Source organism: Lepisma saccharinum, chromosome 26 (assembly GCF_977018435.1).
Source record: "Lepisma saccharinum chromosome 26, izLepSacc3.1, whole genome shotgun sequence".
Lineage (NCBI taxonomy): Eukaryota > Metazoa > Arthropoda > Insecta > Zygentoma > Lepismatidae > Lepisma > Lepisma saccharinum.
The window spans coordinates 23,491,712-23,517,792 of NC_139254.1; the positions used below are offsets into that span (position 1 = coordinate 23,491,712).

The 26,081-nt window shown below is 38.8% G+C and overlaps 1 protein-coding gene across 2 annotated transcripts in view; it reads right to left on the reverse strand.

Annotated features, from left to right (window-relative positions):
* LOC145979324 (putative phosphatidate phosphatase) overlaps positions 1–26,081 on the reverse strand; it is a 126,581-nt gene that overhangs the window by 79,240 nt on the left and 21,260 nt on the right. For both annotated transcript variants that reach the window (XM_083112173.1, XM_083112174.1), the window contains exons 2-3: positions 15,249–15,400; positions 1,880–2,169 (exon numbers count right to left, since the gene is read on the reverse strand). In XM_083112173.1, coding sequence (XP_082968299.1) covers positions 1,880–2,169; positions 15,249–15,400 — 442 coding nt within the window. The remainder of the gene's footprint in view (positions 1–1,879; positions 2,170–15,248; positions 15,401–26,081) is intronic.

Consider the following 26,081-nt stretch of genomic DNA (forward strand, 5'->3'; position numbering starts at 1 on the left):
ATGCTTTTTTGAAATCAATGAATAGCTGATGGACATTTTGATTATATTCCCACTTTTTTTCAAGTGTCTGTCTGATGTGAAAAATTTGATCTGTAGTTGATCTGTTACATTTAAATCCACATTGATAATCACCTATAATTTCATTAGCATATGGTGTCTTGTTAAAAGAATGTTAGACAATATTTTGTATGTTGTTGAGAGTAGAGAAATTCCACGGTAATTATTGCAGTTCATTTTATCACCTTTTTTAAACACAGGAACAATTATGGATTCTTTCCACTGTTGAGGGATTTCTTCTTTATTCCATATTAAACAAATTAATTTATGAATTTGACATATTAAGGAATTTCCACCATATTTAATTAACTCAGCTGGTATTAAATCAATGCCAGGTGCTTTGTTATTCTTTAGCCTTTTAATAGCATCTTTAACTTCAGTCAAGTTAGGTTCTGGAACTAAAGGTTCCGCTGTGTGTACTTCATTTACTTCTGATTTATCTCCTACATGGACATTTAAAAGGTCATTAAAGTAGTTCTTCCATCTATTTAGAATATCGCTTGGGTCAGCTAGAAAATCACCGTCTTTATCTTTTATCAAGTTTACTTTAGGTTGCCACCCCTTTCTAAACTCATTTACACCTTTATATAAATCTCTGATATTTTTATTTTTGCTGTTTGTTGTAAATAATTTAGAAATTTATTTTAATTTGTAAATCAGATTTTTTTTAAAACATCAACTTTCAATATCTCGAAACCTTCATTTTGTCACTTACCATGTTTTACACCCGAACCCTTCAATTATCAACACTGTTTTTCTTTATATGATTCATGTTAAAAAAGTAAAAAAAGGAATTCCCTTTAAAATCCGGTCTCTAGCGATAACGAACAAAATAGCAAAAGTGTGGCGAACAGAAGTGTCAAAAGTTATTATCTAATGCTTTACAATATCTAAATGGAATTTCACATATTACTTGCAGCTGCATCAGAAGACACTTCTTTTCCAAGTAGCAAAGATTGCTTGGCACGATTTGCCTAAACAAAAGACGGTCGGTTTCCAACTTTCCGCCGTTCTAAGAACAATTATATCAATGCTCATTGGTTAGGAACATTACTACAATTTACGAGTAGCGATAATAGAAAGATACATGACATCAAATACCTTGAAAATATGCGAAACTGCTTGGTAGCGAATTTCATCTTCGACATAGATAGGGAAAATTACATTGTACTGATTACGCTAGATTACGTGTAGCAAATTCGTTGATGGAAGACAAAAATGTTAGTACTGGAATAGGGATAAGGCTGAACATAACTGTAACTCTAACACTATGTAATAGTCTAATATACGGGTGACCCAAAAAAACTACACCCACAGCGGATCTAACAAAACAAAATCACAGTTTTATTTACTGCAATAGTGTCCAAGACATTGACTACAGCAGGTGTTGCAAATGAGCGCCCTCATTCTGAAAACAGCTATGGGTATAGTGGTATTTGGGTGGGTATAGTTTTATTTTGACCACCCTGTATTTTGTGCACTAAAGTTTACATAATATGGTCGTTGTTTCCTCTGTCATTTGAAGGCAAATTGCAAGACCATGGCACAATGCATGAGGAGCTTGCGTGTTCTGAAATTTTGAGCGCTTCGACGTGTGTTTCACACACGAATGTGACGCACGTTCCAACACTTAGACGTATGTTGTCACACAAACAAAACTAGGGAAGTATACGTATGACCTACGAATGCAACCAAACCTTACTAACCTAACCTATACAAAGCAAAATAGTAACACCACAAAATGTAGGTGGCGTAGCTTGCAATGTGTAAGGTTGTTATGACAATCCTGACGTCACCCATTAACAAAATAATCTTAACGTACCGCATTTCCTTTAGCATCTTTGTGTTATTGCCCCTGCATTCGAAATCCGTTATGTACGAGTACAAGTGTTCTTCCACTGTACAATTAATATTTGGATCACAAACGTCCCAAAATACTGGTCTCAATCTCCCCATGGTGCACTTGGCGATGTCCACTGCTACCATGGTGGTCACACCCCCGAAAGCAAACGGCCTCAATATGTAGTAACACTGCACCATCCATGTTGAAAATTTCCACTTCCCGACGCCCTGGCGACACTTCAGGCTTCTGACAAACTCCACAAGTAACATCTGAAAAAGGATAAAACAAGTTATAAACGCCAGATTAATTAACGGAACGTCATTGTTTATACACGTGTTCTTAAAATCGACAAATCAAGGTCACTCGTTTCTTACAAGAGACAGTTCAAGGTCAATTGTTTCTTACAAGAGACAGTTCGAGGTCAATCGTTTCTTACAAGAGAAGTTCGAGGCGAACTGTTTCTTACAAGAGACAGTTCGAAGTCAATCGTTTCTTACAAGAGACAGTTCGAAGTCAATCATTTCTTACAAGAGACAGTTCGAAGTCAATCATTTCTTACAAAAGACAGTTCAAGGTCAATCGTTTCTTACAAGAGACAGTTCGAGCTCAATCGTTTCTTACAAGAGACAGTTCGAATCAATCGTTTCTTACAAGAGACAGTTCGGGGCAATCGTTTCTTACAAGAGACAGTTCAATTTCAATATTTTCTTACAAAAGACAGTTCGAGGTCAATCGTTTCTTACAAGAGACAGTTCGAGGTCAACCGTTTCTTACAAGAGACAGTTCAAGGTCAATCGTTGCTTACAAGAGACAGTTTAAGGTCAGTATTTTATCAAAATCAACAGCTTAAGATCAATCCTCTCTTATAATCGACAGATTAAGATCAATCTTTTCTTAAAATATGCAGTTCAAGGTCAGACTTTTCTTCAGATGGGGAATTCAGATCAATCTTTCTTAAGATCAAATGATCAAGGACAATCGCTCCTTCATTGTGTCTGCAGTGTTTCCAGTATCGAAAATGGATGGGATTGAGGAGAGCGTAAGACGTCTTAATTATTATTAGTCGTAATAGAAAGCTACATTCTTTTTATCAATATGTATCTATTAACTATAGATAGTATTAGAAAAAGAAAGAAATTAAGAACGAAGCAGAGAAAGAAAAAGATAAACAAATAGAGTCATAGGAAGGAAGAGAGAAACAGAAGAAAGAAGGGAATGATATAAATAAATACAGAGAAATAAAGGAAGAGAAAAACAGAAAAAGTGGTAAATTAAGAAATGGAAAGAAAGAGACGAAAGTAATGAAAAAGAAAGATACAGGAAAATAGAAGAACAAGAAGCAAAAGAGGAAAGGAAAGAAAAGAGAAACTTAGGAAGAATGAGAAAGAAAGGAAAAGAAAAATATAGAGAATTTGAGCAAACATGACGACAAATGCTTAGCCCTTCCCCAACATTTTTTTTATGGCGGCTCTGCCATGAGACTTATACAAATAGTTTTAAAATACTCTTCATCCAGGCAGAAATGCACCAACTGAAGGAACGTTTTCATCTGAACAGCCGACAAGTCTAAACTAAACTAAGATACTTGAAATCACAAAATATAATTTTACTTGAGCGTTTTCTTAATTTTTGAACCTGATTTTGAAACATGCTGCGATTCTACGAACAATATATTCTAACGAAAAGTATGTTTCAAAGGGCAATGACTAATTCTTGCGTACTGCATGATAAATTCTTTCTTAGTTCCAAGCAATTCTGTTAATTCCTTCATAATAAAGACTTTATTTTCAGAGCTGTTTATCTGAGCGTAAACAATTCAATTTCGTAAATAGTTGATAAATAGCACGCACTTCTTTGTAATTGTGTTGTCTGTGCATGTGTGGAGATGTGTGTTTGCAATGGGATGGGGATACGATGCAGTTTACATGCTTCTAACGAACTAGGTCCAGCTGAGTGATAAGGAAAAAAGGACGAATGAACTTGTTCCTTTCGGTAGTTCTATACCTGCTTGAGTCACACCTCAATACGAACAGGTCTCGGAAGCTCACTACAGTCAAGTCGCTCGCGAACCACGATAGGTGCTGGAAGTCTATCCTCATACCTCGTGGATAGTGAGTACGATCTGCCGAATAAGTGGACCCGGACTTTCTTGTAAGTGTTATCATTTCTGAGTTGACTTTATAAGGACAGCTATACCATACCGCAGATTCGGAGAAATAGACAACGCCCCTCGAGGGCGAAAACTACTCTCTCACACCATCGTAGACTTTTTAAACAGTGTATTAACACCCCCATCTAACATGACCGAATTAAACCATTTCACGGATTTAGAGCCCAATGCTCAGCTCGGTGATAACGTTGGTGCTTCTTTTTGCGATGATATCCATATTCCAGACTGTCCTGATAAGGGCATTGGGAAAAGACTTTGCGACTCAAGTTCTGTTGAACGCGAGAGTGTAACTAACGTCAAATCTCGCAAAACTGCTGATATGATTGCGTCACAACATACTTACCCCACAGACCACCCAGGACAGTACGTGGTCCTCCTAGAAGGCACTCCACATGCCCAGCACATTAGCCATTTGAATGGAGGAAGTCTAGGAATTTTTTTTTTTAGGAAAAACGACATCCCGGTGGAACTTGTCGAACAGTGCGGGAAAAACCGCGTACGTGTCACCTTTCCCTCGGGCCAGGATGCCAATCACTTTGTTGAGAATACAACCACTCTCGTGAAGCTGGCGGTTACCGCTCGCGTACCCCTCTCACTTATTCAAAGGGAAGGGCTGATTTTTGGTGTGGCATTGGATATCACAGAAGACGATATCATCGACGGCTTGGACTTCGGTCCAATTCGGATACTGAGTGTGAAACGACAAAAAAAGAACATCTGGAAGGACGATGGATCCTTCCATCTCGAAGATGCCCGAGTTATATGTGTCACCTTCAGCGGCACTAGACTCCCAGAATTTGTCATCTTGAATCGCGAAATCAAAGCGGTGAAACCCCGAATCCGCCCTGTTTTACAATGCAAAAATTGCCTGCGTTATAACCACACAGCGGCCCAATGCAGATCTCGAGCAATTTGTGGACATTGTGGGTCGGACCGGCATGAGGGACCATGTCTCACAGGTCCCAGCTACATTAACTGCAAACAGGCCCATTCCGCCAATGACAAAACCTGTACCAAATGGCAAGAAGCAACTGACATCCAAAACCGTATGGCAATCGACATCATCTCTTTTTTTGAGGCTAAGCATAGAATTCAAGGAACATACATTGCGCCATTAACTAAAGCAGAAGTGCTGCACTCGTTACACGACCCCCGGGCATACCCGTTATTAAAAACCCCGACCCCTAACACTCCTGCGAAACCTGCCTTACCCATAAACGCGAGACGCCAGTCTTTCCGACAAGCTATTCTCGCCCTTCCAGCCCATACGCCTGAACCCCTAACTAACATCATGCAATCAGAATATGACTCGCACCACAAACCACGGAACAAGAAACCGCATAATCCTATGCGCAAACAAATCAGCAACTATTCATCTAGTAGCTCAGCCACAGAGGAAGATATTTGTGCATCCTTGCCTGTGGGGAAACGGGCGTTTCCCAATGACCCCCAACAATTGCCGATACATCATCGATTCACCCCAGATCGGTTACCCACAAAAGTGTCCTCACAAACCTCAACCTCTGCACAAATAACAAGGGAGCAAACTCAAATTTACAACTCGATATTAGCAATAATTCCCAATCTGTGGGACGCAGTGCGGGACACAACAAATAAACACCGTCGAATTCAATTAATACATAAAATCCAAGCCTTAACATCCAACCTTCTGTCGATTCTAGAAGCCACGCCCTGACAGAACCAGGTTTCCGATAGATACCGGAAATGGAGATAATCGTCCAATGGAATGTCAATAGTTTCTCTGCAAGAAAATTGGAACTGATAGACTTAATTGACGAATACCAACCCCAAATTCTCTGTTTACAGGAAGTTAAAGGTACCAAACATGAAAAATATCGCCTCGCGCATTATAATTTATACAGTACCCCAACCACCAATAGGGGAACTGTAATATTTGTACATGAACAAATACAACATACAGAGGTACCGATTCCGAATGACATAAGACTAGTACAAGATTTTCAAGCAGAAATTGTAGCCATTCGCGCTTCCATATTCCTCCGAACTTTCACGGTAATATCGATATACATCCCTTCCCATCCCAAATCCCAACGCATACGCTCAAGGGACCTCCAAGAACTGAGACAACACGTTCCTGGACCTATTGCCTTCCTAGGTGACTTTAACGGGCATTATTCAACGTGGGGAAACCCACATGATGACAGACTCGGTAAAGTATTAGACACATGGATTACCGAGAACAATCTCATCATCAGTAATGATGGAACCCCCACCCACTTCCATCTAAACGGGAATCACCCCTCTTGCATCGATCTGACGATAACGTCCCCGGAAATATTCACCCAGTTATCGTGGGATAAAGAAGAAGACTTACGGGGCAGCTATCACGCACCCATTTTATTAATCAGACGTCATTCTCCGTCCCGACACCCAAGTTTGGGAAACAGGCAGACTCCCCCAGTGAGGAGATGGACTAAGGTTTCCATTAACTGGGAGGCGTCCAAAGACACGTTTTCACGGATATATATACCAATCTTATCATTCCGAAATATCCATGTAGCTTACGATAATCTCATCGACACGATCACGGTCGCCATGGATTACAGTGCAACACGTACCCGCTTTCGTACCCCGCCCAGATATCCATCCATCAGTTGGTGGACGCGAGATTGCGAAACCATTAAAATCAGGAAAAGATATCAACTTCGCTCATATGAACGATATCGCACTCGTGCTAATTTGCTCGAACTAAAACGCTTGCAAGCGAAAGCAAAAAAAATATATTTCCAGGCGAAGAGAGCAGCATGGCAACATTTTTGCAACACATTAGATCACAGTGATAGTCTAAGCTCCATATGGCACAAATTTAATACCCTTCGTAAACCAACCCAAAGTAAGGTAAAAACGATTGACCGAACCTGGGAAAATGACTTCATTTCTTTCTTAACACCCTCTTCGGTTAGCTTTGGTTACAAACACGACGAAAGATTACATGCCTCATTCACAGATGACTTTCCTGCGGTAACCGCATTAGAACTCATCAATACTTTGGACTCACTCAAAAATACCGCACCTGGATATGACGGCATTACATATGACGTCCTTCGTCACTTGCCGGACGAAGGTCTCCAAACCATTGTCAGAATTTACAATGAAATATACCATACAGGTATTATCCCATCAACTTGGAACAACCATATCGTAATTCCAATCCTCAAACCCCGCAACAACGCACACTCATATCGCCCCATTGTCTTAATTCCGGTAATAACTAAACTTTTTGAAAAAAACCTTACAATATCGAATAAACTGGGCCCTCGAAAAACAACAGTTTTCCCCCCAACACAAATGGGATTCCGGATCAATCATGGCAGTCAAGATGCCGTATCCACACTAACTGTAGCAATTCAAAATAGTCACATACCTAAAGATTATTGTTTTAGCCTGTTCACAGATATCGAGAAAGCATACGATTCTGTTTATATACCAATACTCTGCAATGTCTTAGAAAAATTACAGATCCACCCTTCGTTGGTTAATATCATATGGAACTTATATAATGAACGAAATCTTGTCTTTTGGTTCGAAGATCGAGTAGACGGGACCCGCAAAGTTAGAACCGGAATCCCACAGGGATCCCCCCTCAGTCCCTTACTTTTCAACATATATACTCAACACATCCACCACTTAGATCTCGCGGATTTTCAAATATTACAATACGCAGATGATTTATGCTGTTATAAACAAACATCGGACGCCACTCAAGGCATCCTGGCTCTAAACCGAGCTATCACAGTACTTCGGGATAATCTCTGGAGTATAGGACTAACTTTATCACCCCCCAAATCTAACATAATAATTTTCAATTCTCGACAATCCCTTACCTATCCCAACAATATCTCCCGTATACAAAACATACCTCTTGTAGAATCCTATAAATATCTCGGAGTTGTTTTTGACAGAAAATTAACGTGGAGATCTCACATAGCCTACCTCAAAGCAAAGGGGAAAAAAATTAATAACATATTACGAAGTATAGCCACCACTAAGTGGGGGAGCCATCCATACATCATGTTACTATTTTATAAAAATTGCTTTCGTTCACTATACGATTACGCAGCCCCAGTATTTGGCGGGGCGAATATAAAACTCCTGAATTCGTTAGATATATTGCAAAGACAGACATTACGTACTTGTCTCGGACTAATGCCTTCCAGTCCTAATGTGAGTGTATATCTGGAGAGTAATGAACAATCACTCACACAAAGACGAAAAAAACTCGCAGTAAAATTTTTACTTAAAACATGGGACACTCACCCACACCCTTTCAATAGAGAATTCGCCATCCAACGACAATGGGAGATCGTAAAGAGCATCGATCACTCAAACCCCCGATATTTTTTCTTATACTGTTATTTTATAATTACCGAGGCATACCAGCTGTCATTTACCCACGATCACCCACTTATATATCAACTAAATATCCCCATAGAGCCAAACCTATATCTCCATTACGTCGACCGTGGGGAACACGGAAATTATCAAGAAAGATGGCCGGAGGCTACATTTATATATACGGACGGATCAAAAGACGATACCGAAGTCGGTTCTGCATTTTATATCCCGTCCACGAATATAATTAGACAATTTATATTACCTTCCGACGCGTCAATTTTTTCGGCGGAATGTTACGCAATTTATAGAGCATCACTTCATATCCTAACATCGGGCATTCCACAGTCTCTTATCCTGACAAACGCCCTGAGCGTGCTCCAAACGTTGTCCAGAGCTGGCAACGCAGCTCACAAAATTACGATTTTTCCTTATCTTATTCAAAGTGCAGCGTTACGACTTCGAAACCGGGGACAGCAAGTGACCTTCACCTACATTAAGGCCCATACCAATCAAAACAAATCCCACGATTTAGTAGATAACTACGCAAAACAAGCTCGGTCACTTGTACACTTAACTCCCTTACGATTACCTTATACAGACTTGCTCCCCCGAGTAAAAATGAAAATCCAACATGAATGGGATGAATGGTGTACCCATGAAATCCAAAACACAACAACCTACAAGTGGAACGCGAATATCGGTACAAAACAACTTTGGTATCAATCTCTGAATCTACCACGGGCAGTGATTGTGTTCACCTTGAGAATGCGCACGGGTCACGTGCTCGTGAATCAACATTTGGCAAGAATACACGCGGTACCTTCAACTTCCTGTCAATGCGGAGAACCCAGCCAAACAATAACGCATCTGATTTTCCAATGCCCCTTAGGACAAGTTCATCGGGAAACGTTCTATAAAATCCTACTTCGATTAGATGTTCCATTTCCGGTGTCAATCTCAACCTTAATAAGTCAGCCTTGAGCTCCCACTATGTGGGCGCTATATAGCTTCACACGGAAACACAACATCGCCATGTAAACAAACCAACAAAAAAAAAAAAGCAACAACAAGGAAATATACAGTGTAACATACCCCACAGGATACCCCCCTTAGTGAAAATCACGAGTGAAAGTGAAAGTGAATTGTGAAAGTGCCATAAGGGTTACCGAGGAAGAAGACACGAAGAAGTAGGAACACATCGATCAGTCCCGCTGGCTCGAAATCGCAAAGGATAGGCGGTGTGAGCCAAGAAACAGTAAGCAAGCAAGCTCACTACAGCTGTAAGCTTCGAGGTGTGTTAACAACCGAAGCAGTGAAATATCCCTCCAGTGATACATAGCGTTGTGTTGCATGAACGTGGAAAAGCATTGTGATTTCGGGTTTTCAAAACTTCCTAGTGAGTGGAACTGAAAGATGGACAATCATAAATGCAAGCGTTTCGTGAAGGCAAACGAAAAAGATAGTGACAGTTTCTTAGAACTCAATCATGAAGAAATTTGTGAAAGTGTGTTGAACAGACAGAAGTTAAAAGTTACTTACGATCCGTGCGAATGACCCATTAAGATTCTACACAGGGAGTTGGTGTAAACAGACATACTTACGCCATCACAGGCAACTCTGATGAAGAAAAATATTTTTCACACGAGACGTAAGTTTCGCATAAGTTTATATGTTCATGATGCATTGGATTCAATAAAAAGCCCAAGTTCCTTTTGTTTTATTGCGATTTCATCATGCTACGAATGCAAATTTAACATGGTTCGATTTCTGTTAACACATACTGCGGAGTTTTAGCAATTGTTCAATATATGCTTTCGTAGTTAGGTTAGGCAGGCCAGGTTTGGTTCTCTTAGCATTGAAATGAAGTTCCTAAATGCATTCTACTAAGGTTCCGATTTACTTCTACATTAATTCCCACTAGTCTACGATACTTACAGTCGCTTGTCAACGGAAAATACATTGTCCATGTATGCGCGCATACTTGCCTAAGGTAATATTTAGGTTGTTTGTTTTCAACATAAATAACTTTTTTCGAAATCCAAACAGTGCTGATTACTTTAAGGAAGGTTCAAATTTCGTGTGACAATGATTGCCAAAATTCTACGGTAATTAGTCTTCATGCTAGGAGAATATGAAAGAAATCATAAAACAATCGGAACCGTTAGCCTATCATGTTGGAACCTGACTTTATGACCCGCACCTACAGTATGTAACATTCTTATTCGTACACACGGATTTTCAAAGAAAATGCTTTAATATCTGAAAGGAAATACACTCTTTTGAAAATGTTTATTTACAATTCAATAACTAATATCATTAGGAACATAAAATCTTACCCAAATTCTGTATAACCAATGACAATAATAAATTAAATGAAACTGAAAGAGAAACATGCCATTTTTGTACAACTTTTCTATTCGTACACTTAATAATATAAAAGAAAAAAGTATATTCAGAGGAAATTGACTGACAGTTCTAATACTTTGATGCGTATCTTTTGGCTTTAATTACTGCTTGACACCTGTTCTTCATAGAATTAACCAGTTTCAGAGCTTATTTTATTCCACTCGGCTTGCACAACAGTTTCAACTCTTCTTTGGACTTGACGCCTGCTTTATGGACTCGCCTCTTCAAAATTGCCCATAAATACTCAATGAGATTTATGTCTGAACATTGAGCTGGTGTTTGTAGTATAGTTTGGGCACATTCCATATTAGCCAATTCATGTTAACTCGCGCCTTATGCTTACTGTCATTGTCTTGTTGGAATCTGTAGATAGGCGGCATGTCCATTTTTTGGGCACTCTGCTTTACATTGTTCTTCAATGTCCAAATAGATATATGTATCCATGATACCATCAATAAACTGGATGGTACCAACACCTTTGGACAACATACAGCCCCAAATCATTAATGACCCATCACCGTGTTTAACTGTTGGAACTGTGTTAATGTGATCATTGTCTTTATTTGATTTTCTCTAGACCCTATTTATCCCATCTGACCCGTATATATTAATCTTGGACTCGTCTGACCATATGACACTATCCCAAAATTCCTGGTCCTTGTGGATGTGCTCTTTCGCGAATGAAAGTATATTCATGCGATTCACTTTATTTACATACGGCCTCTTTCGTGGTATTCTGCCATGATATCCATGCTTCCACAAGGCACGTCGGACAGTTTGATCGGACATCATCTTGCCAGCAACATTTTCTACTAACGGTAGTAACTGAGGAACACTTATTCGGGGTTTTTCTCGCACTCTTTTTAAAATAAAGCGTTCATCACGTTTATTCAACCGTCTCTCTTTTAGTTTTCTCGACACATTCTGTGTTGAACCTTCCTCTCTAAATTTGTTTACTATGTATTGAACTGTGGAGTGTGATTTATTGACTGTTTGTCCAATTTTTCTTAACGAACAACCTCTAAGGGCCAAATTATAATAACATCCTTCAGATCGGAACTAAGTTCCTTCACCTTGCCCATTTCGAATACCAACGCCAGCATTCCGCTTGACGGGGAGCGCGCCTGCATGTTCAAACTTGTTACGAAGTTGCAAACTGGACGAAATCGCCCGAATAGCGGTGGCGCTGTATGCGAGGAAGATTGAAACTCTTGCCTGTACGAATAACAATGTTGCATGAAACAGCGTATTTTTCTATTTTTACACAAATTATATGCTCTGTTTATACACTTTGAACATACATTTTTATTGACATTTGTTGGTGAAACCTTCATTAACATTAATTTCCAGGTACATATAAATATGATGATATTTACTAGTAGATATGACATTTTTTCCTCGTTAATTCTATGTGTACGAATAACAATGTTACATACTGTGTTTCATAAAAGTTTTGCATTAGTTTCGCAACTTCTTGCTCCATAAAGACAAATATTTTTGTACAGCTGACAAATTTTGGCAAGTCACCATTAAAAATTCATGTTCCAGCGTCAACTTGGAACTCTACTTTTGAATCGTGATTACAGCATTTTTTTAGGGATGGAAAACTCTACTTACAATGGAAAGGAAAATGTTTGTGCTAACAGGAGTTGAGCTCGTGATGTTGTTGGGAAAAAGTTCGAGCAATAAAAACGCACCGGTAGGCACTGGCGTAGACAGGATTTTTTTTCCTGAGAGGGCCTGAAGTTGTAAATGTGGACAATGCATAACAACTTCCTAGGATTGGGTCGGCACACACAATAAGATATTTCGTAAACTTAGAACTTTTCGCTCTCAAAAATGGCAATGGACTGTCATTTTAAGGGAATTTGCGTTTACCACTCTGGTTTCTTCAGAGTTCTTCATTGGTTTTATTTGAAAATTCCCAAAATTTTAGAATGTTCTGTAGCCCCATCAGCGTACTCCATTGCGGCTAGGTGACCGAGAGTGGTAAGTAGTCGCCATCCAAGTTGTTGGAGTCTAACCTCGGCCTGTGCATGAATGTTCTTCGTGACCAATTTCATCTGATCGTCACATGAATTGTCATATGGTGAAATGTTAGGGACAAGTTTTTGTCAACCGTGTGAACGGTATTCATGTATTACAAATGTAATTAGGACCGAATTAATTTATTCCGAGTTTTAAAAAGGCAGAAAATTAAGTGCTCTTGTGTACGATATCCTGTTTTTCGTTTTTCGAAGTCAATCACGTTCGTCGCTAGAATTTTTTGCATGGATAAAAATTAAGTAGTAGAAATAATAATATTATTATTCAATAATATCTATTATAAACTAATAACAATAAAGGAAGTTTATTCCAAAAAATTTATTATTATTATTATTAAGTGCTCAGCACTTAAAATAAACTATTATTATTACTATATCATGGGAAGACTTTTACTTGATCGACCAAATGCTGCACATGTATTGTTTTTCATTATTTTTCTTGCATTTCAAACAGTTAATGTACTGAAATGCATAGCTAATCTACTTTATTATTAACTTTTACACAACTCGTTAAAAAATGGCGTCTGACTGCCACACTGGTTCGATTTTCGGGATCGGTGATTTAAGGCAGGAATTATTCCGGCCTTGTCTCCGCATAAAGCCGTTCTGGGGCTCGCCCAGTCTCAATTCATGGGTACCTGGGGGCAACCCTGGGGGTAAAGGCGGCCAAATCGTAGTGCTGATCACATCACTTCCAAAAAATGGCCGAGATCCATAACGGGTGGAGCCCTAGCCTAAATGTGCCATAGTGGTACGGTTCTATGTACACGTGGCACTTTAAAAAAAGTTCCTATATATATATATATGTGTGTGTGTGCGTATGTATGTATTACACCTTACCTTACCTTTATACCTCGTTAAATAACTAAAAGTTAGGCGAAATTTTAGTCATATTTCATGTTGTGTAACCTCTCGTAGAAAATTCTGCTTCTTGGAATTTTGTACCTGAGGAACTATTTATTCTTTGGATTAATCACGGATTAAGTGCTATGGTTCCTGTAGTTTACTCAATTTTTTTATCTGGCACATTTTTACTTTGTTTTTTCTGTTCGAATACTGCTAACTAACTTAACGTTATTACTGTTATTAACAATAAAAGTAACAGCCTTATTCATGACTTTTTTTTGGAACCTGAAATGAACGGTGTCAACTTCCAAGGGGGGCGCGGTTGTCGACGGATCGGTTTGACACTCCCTTCTCGACGCCTGTGGGGGCAGAGACCTGACCTTGATCAATAGATTATGGTGTATCAGAGAACAATATGTATATCTCTGACTGGCCATGTTAGGAAGTAACGCAGTTGCTATTAGCCACGCTTACCGCTATTTTCGTTTAGGTTCTGGACCGGACCGATAGGACTGGCCAGTGGCGTAACCAGGAATGGGTTCACCGGACCTGACCCCCTCCCGAATGTTTGTGAAATTACGCTGGTCTTCAACAAAATATTTACAAAGAACCTAAGTAGCTGTTCTTTATAGATTTTAGGGTGCTGAATTCGAAAATGAACTATTATTGGTGAGCTCATGTTTTCATGTTACGTAACCACTTCCTTTTTTAGTCGCAATAACAACCGGAAAAATGTTAACCCTTGCCCGAAATTGCTTGAAAATGGATAAAATAATATGCTGAATATATTTTTCCTGCATAAAGTTAGTGTTGCCCACGAGACGAGACTTTGGCCTGTCTCGTCTCGTGGAAATGCTGTGAAATGTTGTCTCGTCTCGAAAATATTCGTTTGTCTCGGGACACATGATCAATCTCGTCTCGTCTCGAATTTTTAAAAGCCTGTCCCGTCTCGTCCCGTGGGCAACACTACAAAAAGTCATGAAATAATGCAAATGTAGTGATTTGCATGCTTTATAAAAGCGTTCCTCGCAAATTTCAACGCATTTGGCAGCTATTATTCAAAACATCGCAAAAATCGTCAATCCTCTGCTACGAGAGTTTAACGTTTTTGATACCGTTTTGGCGAAAGTAGTATTTTATAAATACAATAATTACAATTGGTATACAAAATGGCAGTTATTGTATATTTCAAATTGTTATTTAAGTATTATTTTCACATAACGAGTTTCCAACACAGTTTCCTTCTAATCAAAAGTTGAGTTTCTCCCCCCCCCCCCCAAAAAAAAACCCTGGCTGTCTCTGTGGTTGGCCTAATTGGCGCTAGGGCTAAGCGCCAGACCAGAGGCAGCCACGAAGGGATGGATCCAGTCCACGCAACAATTAGCTGAACCTCTCAGTGTCATGCAGTATGTATGCTGTGCCAACCTCGCACTTCGCATGCATCTCCTGTTAAAAACCAAGTAACAATTACATTACAGTTGATGAATGCTTCTGTTTCGCTTACCGTTGCAGTTGGAACCAAAATGGCGACGAGGGCGATTGCAAGAGTCGATATCGTGTTTCCATTGAACGGATATCGTATGGAGTCATCGTCACAGAAGAAGCCTCTTTTGAATGAAGGGACGACAAATTCGAACAACAAATATGTTGTCAGCACTGGAAGAAAAAGAACAAAGGCAATGCATTAATCAATGGACATTTCACACTGACAAGGGAAATTGTGTGTCTGTCCGAAAGGTGCAAAATACAGACTTGAAGTATGGTCTTGATGGAAGTGACGTCACTTATACTAAACGTAACTCCAACTAACGGCTGGGAAACAGCGAATCACCGATCAGTTGAATTTTCTTAGACTGAAATCGGACATTTTCGAGTCACAAGGTACCGAACGTTGTTCGCGGGACCAAACAAATGAGCGTGGGTCCACAACATGTTCGCAACTGAGTTTGTTGACGCCCATCGAGCCACACACCCCCGAAGACGATTGGTGGACAGAAAGGGACAGAAATAGCCGTCAAGGTCAGCCGCCAGTTGGAGTTGCGTTCAGTATAGTACAGTTCGAAAGCGCCAAGTACAGAAGCGCACAGCTCGCAGCACAGATCGTTACTGACTAGATCACGTGATTTCTGCATTCGTTGTTAATTTGTTTAAAATCACGGAGGTAGAAAGCCAGCAACACAGGTAGATACCTATACGTTATGGGCCAGCAAGTTGTTGGTTAAAGTTCTTCTAATGTGTGGAAATGTATGTGTAAGAATGTTTAAAAATGCTAAGTGATTTCTATGGTGAAAAACAGGTGTTTAAAACGCGGGGGAAACAGCGAGTGCTCAGTTTTATCTACTGATCATATTTGGCGCTGCAGTCGAAGTGCAATTCGAAAGACTTTCAATTCCAGTCCACGACTTCAAGACCGAACTGAGAGACCATTCTCGTAGGATGTTCGCTTCACGTACTGTCTTGCACCTTTCGGACACGGTTGTGTCACACGTAACTATTTTTTTGTTTAATTGACACACTTCATCACAAGTGACAAGGGACACCTCGGCACAAAGTGTATACATCTGTTTTCAGGTTAAAGAACTGAAATTTAGAAAATGAAGAAAGAAATGCAGAGGACAACTTGCTGTCCAGCACCAAAATAATTCATTTCCTTAGCATAGGATGTAGAAGGGGAAAAAAACAACGAAATAGCTTTGGACAATGTTTCTACTGTTATATTAGCCTCCGATTATAACTTTAGTCAACCTCAACATATGGGAAATACTGAAAAAGATTTTTAAAAAATTAAGTTGACAAATGCCAATTAATGTGGTAATGCTGGAACGCTCCCACCCTCCCCCAATTCTTCCTGCCAACAAAGGTGAATTTTAATCTCTGTCGGGGATAATTTTATCACCCCTTGCAATTACAATATAATAGTCATGTTACTTTGGACCTCGGTAGGAAGTTTCGGTGAGTAGTTTGGGCAGCTGCATTCAATGGCGCTCTCAAAAAACAACTGATGAGAAATTGCGGTGAGTAGATTAGGCAGTTAGATTTTGTGGCTGTGCTTGTTCAGAATGTAAATGGACTCTATGGTATATAAAACCTTAGACAGTGATATTCAAACTGTGCTGCGCGCCTCCCTGGGGGAAGGACCGAAATTTCACAGGAAAGGGGCCAGAGCTTCCGAAGAGAACATGTCTTTTTTCTAACAGTTTAAAATGTGTTAATAAAAATATCAATATATTCTAGTGTATTATTGCAACTCACGATGGTTGTCCTCCAGCATTGTCAATCTCATCTGTCTTTTTGAACTGAGAAAAGAACTGCACCCGCTACCTTGTAGAAGAATACCATGCTAATGCTGTAAACTTCATTGACAGAGCCTTGGAAATAGAAATTGGCAGACCTTTCTGTTCTGATATATTCCACAAACTGAATATTCTGAATGTATCTCTACAATTTTCAAGTGAATCCTACTCCTATCAGACAAGGTAGTAGCAGCTAGAGTACTGCATTGGACCACTATCGCTCGCTCAAACTCGATCGAATCTCCCACGGTCGAGCGTGATTCGCTCGAATATATAGAATATCTTCTTATTTTTCTTCTTCATGACCCTATATATAGAATATCAAATATCATTTCAGTGTGACAATAATAGTACGTACAAATGTATGTGTAAAATTCGTGCTGCTAGTTTCAGCCCATATTCATCTATTCATTTTCATATATTGCTATGTAATGGTAAGATAGACTAAATTACATTTTAACATTGAGATGATTACTATGTTTACTTTAGTTTCAATTTCACTGCATCTATCACTTCACGAAGCAATTTTGAAGGCCCATTACCACAGACAAATTGTGGTTGTACGTGAACTACTGTGATTCGAGCGAAGAAACAGTCGATTTCGTAAGCCATCTAGCGTCATCCGTGCGAACTATTAGCCGATCGAGCACAAAAGCCTCGATGCAGCACACTAGTGCCAGCCTTCAACAGAAAATTGCTGCTAGAAAGATTAAAGATGTAAACATTGGTGACTGATTTCGGACATTGAGAATGTTGTTAGAAGAAACAACTACAATTAAATGAAGAAATCCAAACATTGTTGTATGACTGCTTTTAACATAAATCCACTCTATCTTACTGTCTGTATTTATCCTAATATCGTATTGTTGAATGAAATGACACCAGCTTATAGACATTAAAAAATGCACTCTGTATCAATCACACACATTACGTTTTAATTACTTATATGTGCACCAACAGTAAATAAGCACATCAAATATTTTGTGTTGATCTTTCGTGGTCACATGTCACATGTATTATTGTTGAGGGGAGGTGCGTGCAGATTTTGGCAGCGGAGGGTAACCACAATTGCAAAAAGTTTGAAACCACCTGCCTTAGAAGGTGGACAGTTGTTTGTACTCGTACAACTTGCAGTGTAACTAATTGATAGTTTTATGAAGTTGGCTGTAGTAGTTTAGCGGTTTTTAGATCGAGCAATGAATAGTTTTCGATTATGTGATACTTCTCATACTTCTCTCTCTCAAAATAATCGGTGGGGAATTTCAGTATGAGTGAAATAACGCCAAAATTTCGGAAAAATGGCAAACGTGCAGTAGTACAAAAGGATCTATGAATACACTCTAACGCGTAGCTCCATAAGTACACGTTTATGCATTCTAAACATTTTTCATATAGTTTTAAAACACTAAATATTTGCGGGAAAATAAAACTGATAATTGACCAATGTTGCCATCTGCAGGTAGAAGTGGAAACTACAAGCATTACAAGATTGAAAGTAACTGCATTTCTTTGTCAATGTTGGGCGACATATGATTGTTTTAAGACGTGAATTTAGATAACAACGTGATGATATTGACATGGATTATTAGGTGGATGAAAGAACGTCATGGTTTACATTGGTAGTTGAAGATTCCAGTCAAGCTAGGTTTGTTAGTTGGGAAGGGGCAAGTTGGTTGGAAAATATTTAGGTGGTCTGTGCCTCCAACGATTTCAGACCTATTTACAGCTATCTGGTTCCTTTCATTTCATTTTCAATTGATGATAGTAATACATCGTGAAAATACTTTTTGAATTTTATTGTTTTAAGCCCTTCTGCCTCTAGGGTAATCCCGATGACAAAGATGAATTATGATTGGATGAAATGGATGAAGAGACCAGTGGTGTGCCAAGAAATCTCCGAGATATGGCGGTAAGGAAGAGGTTGACAAGCACCTAACAGGCATCCATAATTTTGCTATTGTGGAACTTCAAAAAATGTTAAAAATGAAGTTTTTTCAACACAAAACATTACTTTAAATAAAAACTGAATACAAATATTCCTAACACAAACAATTTTCGTCATGCACACAGACACTAACTGAAACAATCAGCACAAACGAAAAAGCAAATGTGCAAAAAAAATATTGAAGCATGCTCTGCAATTTGAAAGTTATTTGTTTCCTAACAGTAGTTTTAAGGATGACAGTGGTGTATCTAAAGTGTTTATATAAATAATACACCTTTCATAATATGCAAATGTAGGGTCCAAGAGACAAAATTACAGCCATTTGACATGCGTGTACGCTCTGTACCGATTTTTTCGAACGTAAAACGAGACGCCAAAGCCAAATGGCATAGAATTACTGCAACAATACACTTTCTGATTTCTCTACTATTTTACTATGATTTATGGCATTGTTGGGTAGAAATAATTTCACATTTTTAATGTCAACAATGTGCTATATTCCAATTTTCTTAAAGTATTGGAGTCTCCTCTCTGTTTACTTGGAACTAATGCCCCCACTCAAGGAGTGTTTTCGTACATGAATTATTTGTGGAGAACATTATGTCAGTACAAACTTTGAAAGCTATGTTGATTAATAACGTGAACTTTAATCACACGTGTGCAAACTGTGTGCAAACTGTTATTTGAAAGAGGTGTGTACTGAAGAAGATCCATTTATCGGCAAAAGATAAATAATTGACATCTAATTCTAAAGGATTGCTTGGTTGGAGTTCAGTGCATGTCACCATAATATGTAAGATTTTTTTATTTATATAATTAATTTTCAAACATAAGTACTTGTGGCGAATTTTTTTTATTATTATATTTATATTATATTACATTTTGCCATCCCGTATTGTCCCGTTTTTCATTCAGGAAAATGTAAAAACTGCCCCGATTTCTTGTTTGAAAAATCTGGACACTTTGCCCTTAAATGACGTCAGTTATTACGGAACAGGACATCGAGACTGCTGACATTGAAAGAATGATAAAATATATGTCAAAGGCGCACAGCTTCTTCCTGCGTGACACACACGTCATGTCCCCTCGTTCCCACGCCGACGTTTGACAGTACTGGAAAATACAAGCATGATGGGGAGTGTCTTTATCTTTTGGCGCTTGTTAGTTGGTAAACATTAGGCAATAGAGGGCACGAAATGCGCGTACTTCGCCAAGATTATGAAACATTAATTGATAATTATTATTGACCAGATAACTTTGATTGATCAAATGTATGCTAAATTCATTCGGAAATTGCGTTAGAACTGTAGAGCACAGTCAGTCGCTTCTGTTTCTTTTCCTTCGTGACAAGGGCAATGTCAATAGTGGGTTAGGGTGGGTAACCGCCCACCTAAAAATTATTCGATCCAAACAAACAAATTCACTTTAAAAAGGTCTATGATTTAAAATATATACTTCCATAAATAAGATGTTTTTCTGTGTAGTTTTTGCATATATTTCTTGTGAATATTGTTTCAATATATTGAACCTGGTTTAACGAAAAGCGTAACAATATATGTTAAATAAATCATGGACACTCGCGGGATTTTTTCCCCAGGTGGGCAAACGAGGCATATTCTCCCACATGTTTGCATTGCCCATTCAAAAACACTCTTTCAGTTTGAAGTTATTATGTTTCTTGCAAAGCCCTATAATAATTAATATAAATTATTCTGACTGAAATGAAATTATATGTGTGAAATATATGCTTCTAAGTTGACATTCACTTTGAGGGGGGTTGGCCTCCTCCCACCCCCTTCCGGACGCCCATGAATAAAATGAATTTCTCAGAAAGAGAAATAGATAAAAAAGACACACACACAAAAGGGCGTGCCGAGAGGGGGTTTTGTGGGTTCAACACCCCAGAAATATCTGCCAAATATTATTAGTCATAAAAATAAAGAATGTAAAGGTAGCAATTTCTCCACTTCCTTTCCATTGGTAACATTTAAATCTCCAAATTCTCAGTTTATTTTCAAGAGATGAAGTTGGATTGTTTTAATAACAACTGACAGTATTATATTGCAATGAACAATTTTCTTTAATTTTCAACCTAACTAACTAACTCTCTAGCCTTCTTAAACCCGAAGGTTCATGGCTGCAGCAACACAGGCCTTCCATCTGGCCCTATCTTGAGCAAGATCTATATACTCTTTTCCATCCCTACCGATTTCCTTTAGGTCTATCTCAACGTTGTCCCTCCATCTTCGTCTTGGCCTTCCTACAGGTCTCTTACCATCAGGTTTCCCAACAAGAATCCTGTGAACTCCTCTTTCCTCTCCCATTCGTGCCACATGGCCTGCCCACCTAAGTCTTATTGATTTAATCATTCTAATAATATCTGGACATGAATGCAAATTATGTAGTTCTAAATTATGTAATCTTCTCCACTCACCTGTCTCCTCATCCCTTTTAGGTCCAAAGATTTTCCTAAGGATCTTATTTTCAAATACTCTCAATTTGTGTTCCTCTTTCAATGTAAGAGACCAAGTTTCACACCCATATAATACTACAGGCAAAATTACTGTTTTGTATATTTTAACTTTTAGTTTCTTAGATATTAAACGAGAAGACAAAAGTTTATGAAGAGAGAAGTAATATGCATTTCCTGAATTAAGCCTACTTTTTATTTCCTCTTTAATATAATTTTCATTTGTTAATATTACTCCTAAGTATTTGAATTTGGAATTTAATTTTCAACCTACTGAAAATAATAAGTATATCATTAGGGAAGTACACTAGCTCTCGTGCACAGTAAGTCATAGTTCTAATTCGATTTTTGTACGCGTGACGGGGAAAATCAACACACATTGTTAGTTTTTGTAAATCACTAGAAGTTATGCGGAATTCCGAAAATGTTGTACTGGGTTTTTCGAAAGATCCCCGTCGCGATTTCGATTTCCGGGAGTCGTTTCTGATTTTCGGAATCCTGCTTGGAAATTTGTATTTTATTCTAAATAGCGGAAACAATAACTTCATGGAGACAAAAAGTGTGTAGTTTTCGATTTGAATTTTGTTTAACGTCGCCTTTTTATGTCACTTTTGCCTAATCGCTACGATGAGGATCATGAAGTAGATGAAGGGACACTCGCAAAGAACGCCCATGTCCATAACTGTAGAGAAGGGGAGAGAGCGAGTGAGCAGAGCAGAGCGGTGCGCACTGCTGCAAACGGCTGGTAGGTGTGGAGGACTTGTTTAATTGCTCCATAGATTCCTGGGACAGAGGACAGCTGACCGGTCAAGAGAAGATCCCTAACGGAAGTGAAGTGACGTAGCGACAGGCGAATCCACTATTAGGGTCGGGGGTGTGTACCCTGAGTGAAAAACACATGTAGCCTGCTCGCTGTAACCGGTGCAGCGACGCAAGTCATTTAGGGTTACCAGAAGTTCTCTCTTACCCCGACAAATCCTGTTTTTCGGGTACTAAAAATGCTCCGGGCGGGTTTTTCGGAACATTTGGAAATATCAGATTTTTTGGGGTGTAGACTACTGCTTAACTTCAAGATTAGTAACAAAATGTTATTTGTAAACAATTGTTAATATTGTTTCCGTTTCCAATTTCAAAGTAAAGAAATACAACATTCTCAGTTGCAAGCGCAAAAGAAAGTAAGCTTTTCTTGCAACAAAGAAAAATTTTTGGACCTTTGCGTCTCTTCTGTTGACACCGCCGCGTGAGGTTTTGAATTGAATGCGTTTGTGACATCTACCGCGGCTCTTGGTGAGCAGCAAGTTTCTGACAATAGGTAAGAATATGCAATTCGCCGCGGCTTACTTTGATTTGAGTTTCATGACAGAATTCAGAAGTAAACAGTATTTTTTAACTGCCGTAGCCTACTCTTTGTTGTTACCAGTGGCGAAGCTAAGGCGTAAATACTGGGTAGGCTGAAAAATCTGCTTATATTTTTTTATACAGCAGGTCCATGCGTCGATTCTTGTTGGTCGCAAAAGTATCAATTACTCTTTCCTTGAAGCCTTGATCAATAGAAACCGGTTTTTTTTTTCAATGGCTATTGTTCTGAGAGAACTTAATCTTTCATTTTTCATTGAATTACGGAAATATTTTTTTACTCTCTTGAGGGTGCTCATACTTCTTTCGGAGGAAGCTGTTGTAACAGAGAATGTCAAGACCAACTTGTTAAGTTGTGTTACTTCTTTGTAGATTGTTTGAAGATCATTGCTAACTTAGGTATTTAGAAGGTCTGCAGGAGGTAAATGCTTTTCTTCATCAGCATAGATATTCTATAAGTCATTTTCTAATCGTTCTTTGTTGAAAAATGGATATGTGGACAGAAGGTTATTTAATTTCATCACAGGAAAATGTAGTTTACATTCCCTAAAGCTATTTTGGTCTAGCAATTCAACAAATTTTATCTTTTCAAAATCTCCAAAACGTATTTCCATTTGTACAGTCAGTGTGTCCAAGATTTCGTAGGTTAAGCATCTGAGAGCCACGAAGTCTTGTTCACTTACATTTATTTCACTGCAAATCCTCTTAGACTTTTCAACACATAATTTCACAGTATTATATTTTTATAACATAAATACACTATGTGACACACACACAAACACACGCGCGCATGCACTTGAATTAAATTAACATTCAACAATGCAGCGCGTGAACGACGGACTTTGCACAAGAAGACTAGAAGCACAAAAGTTTGTTTCTGAGGCTAGCCGCTTTCACCCAGCGAATCGGCACTCCCCTCCCCTTACCCTCCGTTCCCACCTACACAGAGCTCACGCTGTAGCTGCCTTTAAACGTGAGGCTTTTCGTCAAAAGCCTCACAGTTCGGCCCGAACGCGCTCTCGTCTTTCTGGCCTGACTGACGAGATATCTGGAAGGATCGGCGGAACCAAACGTTCGGATTACATAGTTTAATTCGTTTTAACGAACTTTGATTGTTACAGGGTACAAGAACATTTTAATTTCAACATTTTTTGGGTAGGCTGAGCCTCAAAAGCCTCATAGGAGCTTCGCCACTGGTTGTTACATGGCAGTGGAGAAGTGAAGTTCTATCAGCGACCTGAACCATGCCAAAATGCAAATGCGTTTTTAGTGACGACTTGCATATTAGGCCTGGAAGAAAAACTCAGAGGCAGAATGTCAATTTATGTTATTCTTTTAAAGTAAGAGACCAAGCTTCACAACTGTATAATATTAGGAGCATAGTGAATAAATATTAGAATATTCATACATTTGCCTACAACGAGGACAAAACGGTGTAAAATTATTTTACAGGGGTGTGTGATCTATAAGCACACCAAAACACCAGTAAGCACAAAACGTGTGTCTTCGTCTAAAGTTAACAACATTTTACAATCTAAAAATGCATTCTTTTTTAAAGTTTGTCATCTGCTAACCCTAAAGTCGTTGCCGTATATTCTTTTTAAAATTATTTGAAATACAGTCTAAATAATACACAGGATAAGCAATACAAAAGTATTCTGGCCACTGAAAGGAAAGCAGCAAACTGTTGCTGCGGACACACGCTCTACGTGATTGACGCAAATCAACTCCCACGCATTTCGAAAAGCCGTAGCGGAAGGCTTTCTGCTACCCCTAAAATCTGCAAATGGACCGGTCCTTCCTTTCACACCCGCTCCCCGTCACCCCTCGTTTGGGGATCTTCTCGTGAGCGGTGAGCTGTATATGATATATACAAATTATAAAGAAGGTAACCAAGTTTGTAATCTGTGTGGGTTACCATGGACACGATTATGTTTTTGAATGAACATGGAGTGAATGTATAAATGAGGTGTTTATATTGTGCTAGATTATGAGTTAATTTTGATACAATTAAACCGGCGTCATCATCGTTTGGAGTTGTGCATAATGACTTTTATTGGCTCCGGGGTTTCATTCTACACCCTCGATTTTCCGCACATTTCAAATATTTTCGTGAAAATATTTAGTTCCTCATAACAAACAGTGTTTGTAAATAGCGCGGAAGGTAATTTTTTAAATCTATGTGCTACGAAACTTACTTTTTTTTAAAAAAAAATTAAAATTCCTTGCGTAACGTCAAAAAGGTTTTTCAGGGCTTCTACGATGGCGGATGATGCATTCATGTCACAGACGCAAGTCTGATGATTTCGGATCATGGATTCATGTCACAGGCGCACGTCTGATTTTTTTTCTTTTTCTTTTTATGATTGACTTGTGCAATGGGAAGATTTGCGATTGCGATATGTTATTTGTGTGATATATTGGCGGGTTGGACATTCCAGACATTGGATTTCATTTATGCGAATTAATTATTTCTTTTTGGCAACTGCAGGCCGAAAAGGGAAGGGTTGTATTTTGTAAATGACTTGTGCGATGGGATAATTTGCGACTTCTTATTTTCATGATGGGACGGGAGTGGAGGGTGGTATTCTGTGGAAAAGAACAACAAGGACTTTCAACATAGGTTAAAATTTAACTTCGACCCGCAATTCAGTGCCTGGCCTTGGTAAAAAGAGGTAAGTTACCTTCTTAGGTTTAATTTAGCCTTAATTTTTGGTATCTTCATTTGTCAATGCAGAAAACAGTGAGAAATAGTGTTGGGGGCAGGTGACTCCGGACAATTTCTAACATGCCTTTAAAAGGGACTGTATAGATAAAGGCGGGACCGCGGTAGCGGCAGGGGGCGGCAGGTCAATTACCCCAGGGGCGGAGCCCGGAATCGGTGGGAAATTTGGACTCAACAATTTCAAACGACAATATTTCAACTTCAAACGGTTGTACATTCGTAAATACTTGTTTCCGCGCTCCAAATTTTTGTTCTTCATAATTAGCATCACATAATCTTCATAAGCAATTTTAAAAAAAAATTCCGAAATCGAGGGTGTAGAATGGGACACCGGACCCCTTTTATTTAACTAGAAGTAAGTCTAAACAACGGGAAACGAGATGTCATCAATCTTTTATGTCAATCATTTATGACGCAGACGTGTAGGATGGAATACTGTGGAAGATTAGCCATGAAGTGGTTCCAGGTGTATTCATGTATACTTACTAATTTGCGGGATTTGCATTACTTTAAGTAAGGGTATAAGTCGGAATGACGTAATTTCCCTT